Source organism: Epinephelus fuscoguttatus, linkage group LG1 (genome assembly GCF_011397635.1).
Source record: "Epinephelus fuscoguttatus linkage group LG1, E.fuscoguttatus.final_Chr_v1".
In the NCBI taxonomy this organism is placed as follows: domain Eukaryota; kingdom Metazoa; phylum Chordata; class Actinopteri; order Perciformes; family Serranidae; genus Epinephelus; species Epinephelus fuscoguttatus.
The window spans coordinates 51,777,325-51,791,304 of record NC_064752.1 but is presented as its reverse complement, the minus strand read 5'-3'; the positions used below and the strand labels follow the sequence as shown (position 1 = coordinate 51,791,304).

Here is a 13,980-nt window from a genome sequence, read left to right as displayed (position 1 = left end):
TAAGAAATTGTTGTTTTTGTATCACTACCCCACTCTTCCATAAGTGGGGTCAAAAATGACCCCAAGCATTTCCTATGGAATATCAAGGGTTAGACCTAGGAATCTTTGATTCTTATCAACTATGACTGTCAGGTATACATTTACTGTCACACTTACACATCTAATGCCAGCAATCTCACCACCCAGGAAGATTTTTAAACCGCAACATACATGTTAGTATTAAATTTATTTTATATCTTGGAATACATATGACGTTATAAAATATGAACTTATTTTCTACATCCATGACTTTTGTGTGATAAAGTATAGTATTATTGTCATCAAATCAGCCTACTTTGTAGTTATTTAACTATAATGTAGGTACTAGTTAGCTAACTTACTTATGGAAGAGTGTAGGTATTGGTAGGTCATGCATCTAAGGGTTAAAAGTTAGCAACTGTGGCTTTAAAGTATTTAAGATTCTGTTAATTATTTTCAGAGTCTGCAGCCAAGATTACCATGGTGATGTACTCTGCTGAAAAGAGAGCAGAGCCAGGCTGCAGTTAGCTCAGTGACCCATTAATCTCCATGAGAAAAATGCCTCTGATGAGTGACTGCACGTTCACAAATCTTCACACATGCACACACATACGGTAACACTACACGTTTTTATACAAATACCTCTGGTCCTTTACATGAAATGAGATCACAGCATTTCTACAGCACCACAGCATACATAATTAGGTGTAGCAGTGATGTCATTCATAAATATCCTCATATCCACAACAGATCTCAGTGATATCCTGTATCATACACAACAAAACCCATACTGATGAAATAAAGAAGAACAACAAACTTTCAGACTTTACAGAAAGAATGACTGACTGAATTACTCACAGCTCAGTGTGTGCCACAGTCTGTGGCTTGACAACTGAAATGTACTCAGGTGACAGAACTTTCAAATCAATTAAAAAAATAAATTTAAAAAAAGCAAGGGATGTTGCAGTGTGCATCTGGTGCTGAGCTGTGTGTGGTGGACATGGAAAAGTAGTTGGTGTGGCCATGTAGAGTCAGTGCTGTAGGCTTTAGTGGTTGTGCTTAAACTGTGCCTTTGAAGAGCAGTCAGCAAATGTTTGACACCAGCAGGTGAAATGATGTACATGATGACATTGTAGAGCATTTTACAGCATTGCAAAGACAGAAAGTAACCCCACACACAATGTCTGTTCATGATTTTATCATTAGCTTCATGTCAGAATGGACACTGAGAATCCAAATTCCCACAAAGTTTGCAGGCCTTTAAATTGAAGTTTTACTGAGAACAAAGAGAGACAAACTACCACTGCCATCAGATATTTCAGAAATATGAAATTTGACACAAATATACAGTAGAGTGTAGCTGCGTAGCTGTCACCTGACTGCAGTGTCAACAGTATGGCCACAGTAAGCTGGCAACATGCAGAAACCATGCAAATAATGTTTTTGTATTGTGTTTAACAATTTTCAAATTATTTTACACATCATCAGTAGGGGCGTAATGATCCATCAATCTGGATGGATATATTGATTCAATGATCAACAATCCAACACAGTCGATGCAAAGTGAAAACATCTATCCACATCATCATATTTAGGATATGACACCACTGCCACTGCTGTTTGATTTCAGGTTATTTTGTTTAGTTCTTCTGTTTTGGTCGTTTAGTTTGGAGTCAAATACTGCTGCTTTGTGCTTTGTTTTGTCTAATTAATTTTAAGGTGTATTAAGTAGCCTTTACTTTTAATATTTCTGTTTGTATTCATTCATTTTGTTAATATTGTTGAGCTCTTTGTGGTGGTGGTTTACCCCAAGAGGTTAGCAGAGTAATGTTGCAAGTGTGGAGTAGTGGAGCAACACAGTGCTAATGTTGTGAGCTAACACATGTTTCTTTCTTTGCAGCCTGCTATAGGACCACGGCGAGCGTGGCCACCTAGACAGTGGAAAGTTTTGGTGATAGACGTCCTCACCTGTGCTTCTCACCCCCATGACAATGTGTCTGACCAGCGTATTGCCATATCAGTTTTCCCTTTTTGCTTCTTTTTTCTTTGCAGTTAGTGTGTGTGTAGGGCACAGGAGCTGGGTGAGTGCCGTATCCCAGCAAAAAGTCTCTCCTTACACTGCATGCAGCCACAGCCAGCCATCCGTTAGTACTCTCCCTTTTCTTACTGATTTTGGTTTCTATAGTATCTATTTTTAAATACTTTGTATTTTTTTAATCAGACTTAATAAATTGACTGGTTTAGTGGCCGCACATGTAATTTGTTAAGCTATGAGTAAAGGTAAAGTCTGCTGGTTGCTAAGCTAATTTGTTCAATATGAAAGTGCTTAAGCTAATAATGAGTGACTTATAAAAACAATTGTTTCATCTGTGAACCTTGACAGCTATTAATGAGCTGAATTTGATACTTTTGTCAAATGATCTTGTTATTTAATGACTGCTGGAAGAAGTTTGCCTTTCACACTTTAAGTCAGATAACCCTTACGTTTTTTGAAAAAAGGTAATGGTTTGAGTTGAAATGAAAAGATTTCCCCCATAAAGAGCTTTCTGTCAGAGAGCCCTGAAGGTTAATTTATCCCATGTACTGTTTTATGTGTGTTACAGGAGTACAATTATTTATGTATTGCTTTTATCTTTTATAGCCAAAAGTAAAACAGAAAGGGGTGGCAGCTTCTTCTATAACTGACTGTTAAATGGACAATGATACTATCTCATATCTAACACAGGCCCCTGAATCACATCAAAACGAAATCATACTGTGGCAGATTTAGTGATATCGGCCAATAATTTATCATTGTCCAAAGAATAGATATAATATTGCATCATGATGAAACTAGTGATTAATACTCCTAATCATCAGTATGCTGTATATTTTGTTATTAAAGATGTGATGTGCTAAATGAAACAGATGAACAACATCCTCTAAATACACAACAACTTCTCATTAAACATTCACAAGAGCAGAAATCTGAAGTGGAGAACAGAATGAAGCACAAACCTTTGTAGTAGAAAAGACACCTGTCAGTGAGGACGAACCACCTCTTGTTCCATTGCTTCACTCCACTGCTGGCCTGCAGGAACACATGTCATAACAATAAACAATAAAACTACAATACGACATTTCTAAACAAAAACAGCTACCAACACCAACAGCTGTTCTATCACAAACCTTAACCAGGGTGTTGCCACTTGTCATATCTTACAACAGTTAACGTAACCTCACCGAAACAATGTAACCTAACTAAACACAGTGTGGTTCAGTACAGACATTACAACTACATTAGTATGAGTACACTAATAATAAGATGTGAAGTGCTTTGTGACTTTAATCCTACTCGAAAGAATAGAATAAATGAAAAATATAAAGGATGAGCTGGCTGATAACTGCCAACTGAAGAAGCAGCCAAGCCACCGCTTCAGAGAACTGAACATTGCCCACAAGCATCGTCGCGCCTTTGATACTCAAACAGAAATGTATACAAAAGCGTGTGCCACATTTACACACAGATTGTCGATCTCTTCACACACATAATTATGAAACAAATCTATCTCCATATACTTCACCATAATATTGCCCCTTGAACTTTGACCCTCTTGCTCATATCTCTATTGCAGTCTGTAGCAAAAAATCTAAGGTAAAAAGAAAGAGTATGCAATTCGAAATGCAGCCCATGAGCTGTCGTCTGTTTGCAGCTGAGTCAATGTGACATATCTTTAGCTGTGCAGAGGATTGTGGGTCAGAATAGCCAGAAAGGCATACTGGATGGCATATTGCAAAATATGATCAGATGCAGTAAAACATCCTGGAATTTTTGGTACACAATTGACATACTGGTATATTAAATCATTTTCTAGCATACTAAATAGTATGGTACAGAAATGCTTCAAATTATTTCACTAAAAGTAAGCACTAACTAAAGCTGTCACTAACTTTTTCGAATCGCTTTTAAGGGTAGCTTTGGCTTTGGGGAGGAAGCAGGTCCTCCACTAATCAGAGGATCATTTGATCATATGCTCCTCCAGTATGCATATCTATGTAACCTTGGACAAGATACTGAACCTTAAATTGCTCTTTGTAGTCTTGGTGACCAGTGTATGACAGTGACATATAGTGTGAAAACACTTTGAGTGGTCAGAGGAAAGGTGCTATACAAGTGCACGTCCATTTACCATTTACCGTCTGTATTTCAGCTGATACATGACTAATGGTATTCTTCTTTAATATGAATAATACTTTTTACCTGCTTACATAGCCATCCCTGTTTGTTAACTTCTGCTTTGGGGTTCCTGCGCATAGAGTTGGACCGCTTGCCAAACGTAGCTGCCGTTCTCGAAGTACCTCTGACAGTATGGGATGGCTGCAGGTCAGAAGTCAAAAGAAGAAAGATAGACATAGATAGATAGATAGATAGATAGATAGATAGATAGATAGATAGATAGATAGATAGATAGATAGATAGATGGATGATTGTGATTGTGTATTTATTAAATAACATTTATCAAATACCAAGCGAGTAACACTGTAATGACTTATAGAGGACTGATAGAGATTCAAGTCTTTGTTTTCATTTCTGTTCGTTTTCATTTTTTTTCCCGTGTTAAAGGGTTTTTTTAGGTAGTTTTTCCTTGTCCACTGCAAGGGTCCTAAGGACAGAGGAATGTTGTATGCTGTAAAGCCCTCTGAGGCAAATTGGGATTTGTGATATTGGGCTTTATAAATAAAATTGACTGACTGAAATTGCTAGTGCATGCAAAGATTTTAAGTTAACTTACGTAATTGATGACATGTGTTGTGTTGTCTTTCTACTGAGGTAAACAGCTGATCAATTCATTATCCGGATCGCGAGCACCTGGGCCCATGGTGCTGTGACGCATATAAACAGTGCTGGCACTCTCTCTCTCCCGGGACTCTTTGCCAGTGCCCGTACTTTTGTTTGGCTTTTCTATTTCTTTTAGGTTATCTCCACAACACCACACCCCACATGCTCCACACATCCACATGTACACTGCTGATCACACTGACTAACACACCCCATACCTGCATTATTTTTATTTACGTTGCTTTACTTAAATAAATATTTGTATTTGAGTTCACCCTGTGTCTCTCCGTTTTTGTCATTGCCTTTGAGCCGGGTTATGACAAGGTAAAAGAAACATGCTAGGTCAAGGGTTAGCCAGGACGACAGGTCAAAGTGGTGATGTCATTAACATCCCCACACTCCAAGATTGGGTACCAAGCCCCAAGCCCTTACGAGACAGATTCCCTTACAGCAAGGGCAAATGACCTGAAATTGACAAGGTACTCTGTGAAAGTCTATTAGATGATGGGAATGCAGTACTACAAACTATCCCCACTAGGATCATAACTAAGACAAATCAGCTGATATACACCACAGCAACAGTGTTAGTGGGGTTCTTGGCTACAAGATGAACATCATGAGCCACAAAGAGCGTTACCCTCCATGGAAAAGGAGGCTGGATGGCAAGATCAAGGTAACATGGAGCAGAAAGGGGTGGGGAAAAAGGGGATACCCAGGAAGTTCAACTCACTGTCTATACCTGAGGCAGTGGAGACTGCCAAAGGCTCACAGCTCTGGCTACCCGCCTACAGAGATACACAAGAGAAGAAGAAGCCAGGAGAATAAACTAATCCATCCAAAGTGTACTCTCAGTGGCAAGGTAACAACATGAGTAGAGATCTACCTAGGGCTGAAACTGAACAATATTGGAAGAACATATGGGAAGAGGAGGCATCGCATAACACCGATGCTAAGTGGCTCGTGGATCTGAGAGCAGACCACAGCAATCTCCAAGAACAAGAGCCAGTTACATTACATCGGCAGACATCCAAGAAAGAATATCAGGTATGAAGCTGAGCTGGACAACAATGAGTCCTAACATGATCCACTGGCTAAAGAAAATAACTGCACTCCATAAACGCCTGGTAGCACAAATGAACCAGCTGCCAATGGATGGGACTCATCCAGAGTGTGGAGTGTGTAAATCACCCCCTTCTCTCTGAATTTGTATTGTTGCCTTCAGGCGTAGGTGCCTGCTCTTAGGACAAAGAGATTTAAGGTTTCCTTCGTCCCTTCAGTCATTCAATTGTTGAACAGCAGTCTGTAAATTGTTTATGTGCTTATGTCTATTTGCACAGATTATTCAGGCTGCTGGTATCTGCATTTCATGTCTACATATTAAATTTTCATTTGCATTTGCATTGGCACTTTGCACTTTGATGCTGATTATTTTCCTATTAATCTTCATTTATTTTTATTTTTATTTTTAAAGCCTCCTAGAAACTGCCCATTATGTCATGTTATATGTTTTTGTCCATCAGTGTTTTGTATATTTTATGTTTTGTGTATTTTCCTGGCTGCAAACCAATTTCCCTGAAAGGGACAAAAAAGATACTTTGACTTTGAGAGTGGCTGACCTAAGAATGAGGGATCCCCAGAAGGTCCCAACCAACTACCGGCCAATAATGGAAGCTCCTGTCTGGCATCAAAGCGGCTAAGATGAATAGGCACATGGCCCAATACATGGCCCAGAAAGAAATTGATAGTAATGCCAGGTGAGCTAAGCACCAGCTAAAGGTTGATAGAGCAATTAATCAATCAATCAATCAATCAATCAATTTTATTTATAAAGCCCAATATCACAAATCACAATTTGCCTCACAGGGCTTCACAGCATACGACATCCCTCTGTCCTTATGACCCTCACAGCGGATAAGGAAAAACTCCCCAAAAAAACCCCTTTAACAGGGAAAAAAAAAAAAACGGTAGAAACCTCAGGAAGAGCAACTGAGGAGGGATCCCTCTTCCAGGACGGACGGATGTGCAATAGATGTGGTACAGAACAGATCAGCATAATAAATTAACAGTAATCCGCATGACACAATGAGACAGGGAGAGAGAGAGATATAGAGAGAAAGAGAGAGAGAGAGAGAGAGAGAGAGAGAGAGATGCAGGTAATGACAGTAGTTTACAACAACATTATTGAAAGTAATAATATTATAGTTATAGTTCTGGCTACTGTGGTACAATATGTTGAAAGTATGTATTAATATCTGGCAGTATACGTGTGTGACAATAATCATATGTGTATAATAACAGCAGAAGTATGACTAATGACTAATGATCAGCACAACCACACACGTCACGCTGTCCAGGCACCGCTGCGATATGAGTTAATCTGAGAGACAGTGGAGCACAAAGGCTCCGGAGAAGAAGTCGAGTTAGTGACATCCGGAATGGCCGAGTTAGCAAGATGCAGTAATAGAATACGAGAGAGAGAGAGAGAGAAGGTGCCCAGTGTATAATTGGGGGGTCCTCCAGCAGACTAGGCCTAAGTCAGCCTAACTAGGGGCTGGTACAGGGCAAGCCTCAGCCAGCCCTAACTATAAGCTTTATCAAAGAGGAAAGTCTTAAGTCTAGTCTTAAATGTGGAGATGGTGTCTGCCTCCCGGACCGTAACAGGAAGATGATTCCACAGGAGAGGAGCCTGATAGCTGAAGGCTCTGGCTCCTGATCTACTTTTGGAGACTTTAGGGACCACGAGTAACCCTGCGTTCTCAGAGTGCAGTGTTCTGGTGGGATAATATGGCACTCTGAGCTCTCTAAGATATGACGGAGCTTGACCATTTAGAGCTTTATAAGTTAACAGTAGGATTTTAAATTCAATTCTGGATTTTACAGGGAGCCAGTGCAGAGAAGCTAAAACAGGAGAAATATGATCTGGTTTCTTAGTTCCTGTTAGTACACGTGCTGCTGCATTCTGAATTAGCTGGAGAGTTTTTAAGGACTTACTAGAGCTACCTGATAATAGAGAGTTACAGTAATCCAGCCTAGAGGTAACAAAAGCGTGGACCAATTTTTCTGCATCTTTTCGGGTCAGGATAGGCCTAATTTTCGCAATATTACGTAGATGAAAAAATGCAGTCCGTGAGGTTTGTTTTAAATGAGAATTAAAAGACAAATCTTGATCAAATATTACTCCGAGGTTTCTTACAGCAGTGCTAGAGGCCAGAGCAATGCCATCTAGAGAAACTATGTCATCAGATAAAGAGTCTCTGAGTTGTTTGGGGCCAAGAACAATAACTTCAGTTTTGTCTGAATTTAACATCAGGAAATTGGTGCTCATCCAAGTTTTTATGTCCTTAAGGCAATTATGGAGTTTAGTTAATTGATTACTTTCTTCTGGCTTCATTGATAAATACAACTGAGTATCATCCGCATAACAATGGAAATTTATAGAGTGATTTCTAATGATGTTACCTAAAGGAAGCATATATAGAGTAAATAGGATTGGTCCGAGCACAGAACCTTGCGGAACTCCAAAACAAACTTTGGTACGTAAGGATGATTCATTATGAACGTCAACAAACTGAAAACAATCAGATAAATAAGATTTAAACCAGCTCAGCGCAGAACCTTTTAGGCCAATTAAGTGATCCAGTCTCTGCAGTAGAATTTGATGGTCGATTGTGTCAAACACCGCACTAAGATCTAATAAAACAAGTACAGAGACAAGTCCTTTGTCTGAAGCAATCAGAAGGTCATTTGTAATTTTAACTAGTGCTGTCTCAGTGCTATGATGCACTCTAAATCCTGACTGAAATTCCTCAAATAAATTATTATCATGGAGAAAATCACACAGCTGGTCTGCGACTACTTTCTCAAGGATCTTTGACATAAAGGGAAGATTAGATATTGGTCTATAGTTGGCTGGGGTCAATTGTCAATGTCAATTCTTGAAGAGAAATTGGGGAGAAGTAATCTAAATATATATTAGGTTTTACAGCTGTGTTTGAGGTTAGATAGGTACTATCTGAGAACAGGAGGTCATGAATTTTGCCTCTAATAGTTAGAATTTTGTCATTAAAAAAGCTCATAAAATCATTACTGCTAAGGGCTAAAGGAATACAAGGCTCAATAGAGCTTTGACTCTCAGTCAGCCTGGCTACAGTGCTGAAAAGAAACCTGGGGTTGTTCTTATTGTCTTCTATTAATGCTGAGTAATAGTTTGCTCTGGCATTGCGGAGGCCCCTCTTATAAGTTTTGAGACTGTCTGTCCAGATCAAACGAGATTCTTCCAGTTTGGTTAATCGCCAATTCCTTTCAAATTTTTGCGATATTTGTTTTAACTTACAGGTTTGAGAGTTATACCAAGGAGCGAAATTTCTTTGCTTTTTTAATTTCATTTTAAGAGGAGCTACAGAGTCAAGTGTTGTTTGTAGCGAGCCTACGGCGCTATCGACAAAATGATCAAAGTCAGTACAGGAAACCTCTGTTACTGAGGGACTTGGTATTGAATTTAACGACAGAGTAATCTTTTCCTTAAATTTTGCGACAGCACTATCTGATAAACATCTAGTATAGTAACTGTTGCTGAGTGGCGTGTAATCGAGTAAAAAGAAATCAAAAGTAATCAAATAATGATCCAATAGCGAGGGACTCTGTGGAAAGACTTTTAGGTTATCAATTTCAATTCCATACGTCAGAACTAGATCGAGGGTGTGGTTAAAACAATGAGTGGGTTCATATACACCCTGACTGAAGCCAATGGAGTCTAATAGTGAGATAAACGCGGTAGCCAGGGAGTCATTATCAACGTCGACATGAATGTTAAAATCGCCTACAATAATAACTTTATCTGATTTAAGAACTAAACTGGATAAAAACTCTGAGAAATCAGATACAAATTCAGAATATGGGCCAGGAGCACGGTACACTATAACAAATAAAAGTGGCTGCGAGGTTTTCCAGGTCAGATGTAAAAGACTAAGAACGAGGCTTTCAAATGAATTATAATCTAGTTTAGGTTTAGGGCTGATTAACAGACTAGAGTTAAAAATGGCTGCAACTCCTCCTCCTCGGCCGCTGCCTCGAGGAATGTGGGTATTACTATGACTGGGAGGAGTGGACTCATTTAGACTAACATATTCATCTGGACACAGCCAGGTTTCAGTGAGACTGAGTAAATCAATATGATTATCTGATATTAATTCGTTTACTAACACTGCTTTAGACGATAGAGACCTGATGTTTAACAGTCCGCATTTAATTCTCCTGTTTTGTCTTTCTGTCACAGAAGAGGTTTTAATTTTTATGAGGTTGTTATGCACAACTCCTCTTTGTTTAATTTTAGATTTAAATAATTTAGGTGGTCGGGAGACAGACACCGTTTGTATAAAACTATGAAAACTATGGCTGGGTAACTGAACTAGAAGCTCAGAGAGGCGTATAGGACTGCGTCTTCGAGTCCTGGTCTCAACTTTGGGTTGTCAGGGATTTAAATTACTAATAAAGTTTGCCAGGTTCCTAGAAATGAGAGCAGCTCCATCCAAAGTGGGATGAATGCCGTCTCTCCTAATAAGACCAGGTTTTCCCCAGAAAGTTTGCCAATTATTAACAAAACCCACATCGTTTGCCGGACACCACCTGGACAGCCAGGGATTAAATGATGACATGCGGCTAAACATGTCATCAGTGGTCAGATTTGGGAGGGGTCCAGAGAAAACTACGGAGTCCGACATCGTTTTTGCATATTCACACACCGAGGCAATATTAATTTTAGTGACCTCCGATTGGCGTAACCGGGTGTCATTGCCGCCAACGTGAATAACAATCTTACTGAATCTACGTTTAGCTGTAGCCAGCAGTTTTAAATTAGATTCAATGTCGCCCGCTCTGGCCCCAGGGATACATATGACTATGGCCGCTGGTGTTGCTAACTTCACGTTTCTCAGAATAGAGCTGCCAATAACCAGAGTTTTATCCTTAGCGGGTGTGTCGCTGAGTGGGGAAAAGCGGTTGGAAACGTGAACAGGCTGGTGGTGAGCCGTGGGCTTCGGCTTGGAGCTGTGCTTCTGGCGAACCGTAACCCAACCTCCCGGCTGTACGGGAGTTACCGGAGGACAGTTAGCAGAGGCTAAGGCTATGCTATGTGGCTCCGCACCGGCTACAGGGGGCTGGCTAACTACCGCAGCTACTGAATGGTTTTCCATGGTGCGGAGCCGCGCTTCTAATTCACTAAGCCTCGCCTCCAACACAGCAAATAAGCTACACTTATTACAATTACCACTGTTGCTAAAGGAGGCAGAGGCATAACTGAACATTTCTCCTGAGCAGTCTCCTAAGACTGCAAGACCAGGCAGACCTACCTGTGCACCGCCTGGATTGACTACAAGAAAGCCTACGACTCAATGCCACACACATGGATATTGGAATGCTTGGAAATGGACAATATCAACAGGACACTAAGAGCCTTCATCAAGAACTTAATGGGGTTGTTGAAAGTGACTCTGGAGACAAACTCAAAGCCAACTACACAAGTTACCATCAAGTGCAGCATATACCAAGGTGTTGCAATGTCCCACTACTTTTCTGCATAAGCCTGAACCCCCAGCCTAATCATCACAAAGAGTGGCTATGGATACTGGTTCTGAAGTGGAGCAACCATCAGTCACCTCCTCTACATGGATGACATCAAGCTGTATGCCAGGAGTGAGCGAGACATCGACTCACTAATCCACCTCACCAGGATCTACAGCAATGACATCGGAATGTCATTCGGACTAGATAAGTGTGGTCGGATGGTGTCCAAGACAAAGAAAACAATCAGAACCGAGGGGGCTGAACTACCAGAGGGCAACACTGCAGATGTTCAGGACTGCTACAAATACCTTGGGGTCCCACAGGCAAATCACTGTGGAGGCCAAAAGACAGTCAGCTACAGCCAAATACCTGCAAAGAGTAAGGCAGGTCCTGAAAAGTCAGCCGAACAGAAAGAACAAGGTCCGAGCCATCAACACGTACGCTGTGCCAGTCATCAGATACCCCAGTGGTATAATAAGCTGGGCAAAGGAGGAGATAGAGGCCACTGATATCAAGACAAGGAAGCTTCTCACAATGCATGGAGGATTTCATCCCAAGTCCGGTACCTTGAGACTGTACACTCATTGTAACGAGGGGGGGCTAGGACTGGTGAGCGTCAGAGCCACTGTCCGGGCCAAAACAACCAAGATCCAGGAAAACATCAGGAAGATGGCCCCCAAAGATGAGCCGCTAAGTGAATACCTCAGGCAGTAGAAACCCAAGAATGCAGAAGAGGAAGATGAACCATCATGGAAGGACAAGCTCCTGCACAATATGTACCATCGACAGATTGAAGAAGTGGCCAACATCAAGAAATCCTACCAGTGGCTGGAAAAGGCTGGACTGAAAGACAGCACAGAAGCACTAATCATGGCAGCACAGAAACAGGCACTTAGTACAAGATCAATAGAAGAATAGGTCTACAACACCAGACAGGACCCCTGGTGCAGGCTGTACAAAGATGCTCCTGAGACAGTACATAATAGCAGGGTGTGAGATGCAGGCTGGAAGAGCGTACATAGAATGCCCTAACCAAATGGCTGGCATAGTCAGTCCCTCCAGAAAATCCCGATCTTGCGATTGCAATAATTAACGCAAATTCAACTTAAGTCTGCAATATTTGCGGGGGCTTGCAATTTTTCAGAAGTCCCGCGATTACTCCACGTTTTTCCACATTTTCTGGCCGCCCGGAAGTCGTCGCACACGCGACATCATTTGAAACGTCATCATCAGAACCGTCATCAAATGCACTAATGGCATTGCAGTATGAAGAAACATTAGAATTTGCAAAGTGGAAACTACCACAATATGTGTTGAACGTATTAAAATGTTAAGTTTACAGAAGATGTAGCTTACATGTTGTTTTACAGTCACATTGTCTGGTTTGAGAGCTACAATAGTCACTTAGGATTTTTTGCAACATTATTGGAGTCCATGTTTTGAAACTAATTAAATAAAACTAAAGAGAACAATAAAAAAAACATTTGCAGCTATTTTTGTAATATTCAGCATGATTATTATAGCAAATGATTACATGACTATTTTTTTGGAGGTAGTAATTTTTTTTTAAAAAAATCACATTTTTTTCTCCTTTCCTTTCCTTTTGTCATTTCCTGCAAAAAATCACATAAAATGCTGCAATTTTACCACAATTTTTGACAAAATTGGCTGCAAATTCAAGGGTTTTTTTCCACTAGAAGTTGCAAGGACAAAATGGAAGACACCCCCTACAGTGGCTGAGAATGAACAACTTAAGATCCTGTAGGACTTCCAGATCCAGACTGAAAACATGGTGATGGCTAACCAACTGGACATTGTGTTGATCAACAAACAACAGAAGAAGGCAATGGAGATAGATGTAGCTCTTCTTTGAAATTAAATCTGTATTTCCTGGAATAATTTCTGTGATATGTGTGTGTGTGTGTGTGTGTGTGTGCATGTGTGTCTGTGTGTCTGTGTGTGTGTGTGTGCTCACCCGGGTATAAGGCTGGGCATCTGGGGACAGGTCTGACACCATATTGGCACTTTTGGAGTGAGTGATCTTCTCAGCAGTAGTATTCACCTTCCCATTCATATCCACTTCACAGTGCCTAGACAGAGGAGCAAAGTCATAAGCTTCTTTTGTGCATCAGTGCATTTGTTCTTCTACCCCCTTTTTCGTAGTCTGCCAGCAGAAGTGTGTGATTGCCAGAGTACTGACTGTGCAAAATGATAAATGTAACAAATCTGATCTGAAGTGATTTGTCAGGGTCTCATCTGCTCCAGTTGGACACATTGCAGAGTTGTCTCTGGAAAGCTCATTCACCAGACAAACAAGCAATGTTTACATTTGTCTGACAAGGACCTCTGGTGGTCATGTGAGTAACGACTCCTGGCTGCCAGACAGAGATGTTGTTACAGTTTACCACCTTGACACCAGAGACTGCTCTTCACATCCCACCACAACACTCAGTGTTGGTTTAACCATAACCAAGGCTGTGACTTGTATTATGCAGTAGTGGAATGTAAATTCAATTTTCAATTCAATTTTATTTATAAAGCCCAATATCACAAATCACAATTTGCCTCACAGGGCTTTACAG

At 40.6% G+C, this 13,980-nt stretch overlaps 1 protein-coding gene across 9 annotated transcripts in view; it reads right to left on the bottom strand.

Annotated features, from left to right (window-relative positions):
• The window catches only part of plekha6 (pleckstrin homology domain containing, family A member 6), a 371,706-nt gene that overhangs the window by 218,409 nt on the left and 139,317 nt on the right, over positions 1–13,980 (bottom strand). For all 9 annotated transcript variants that reach the window (XM_049569368.1, XM_049569285.1, XM_049569451.1 and 6 more), the window contains 3 exons: positions 13,374–13,488; positions 4,259–4,375; positions 3,016–3,088 (listed from right to left, as the gene is read on the bottom strand). In XM_049569368.1, coding sequence (XP_049425325.1) covers positions 3,016–3,088; positions 4,259–4,375; positions 13,374–13,472 — 289 coding nt within the window. In that variant the 5' untranslated portion in view covers positions 13,473–13,488. The remainder of the gene's footprint in view (positions 1–3,015; positions 3,089–4,258; positions 4,376–13,373; positions 13,489–13,980) is intronic.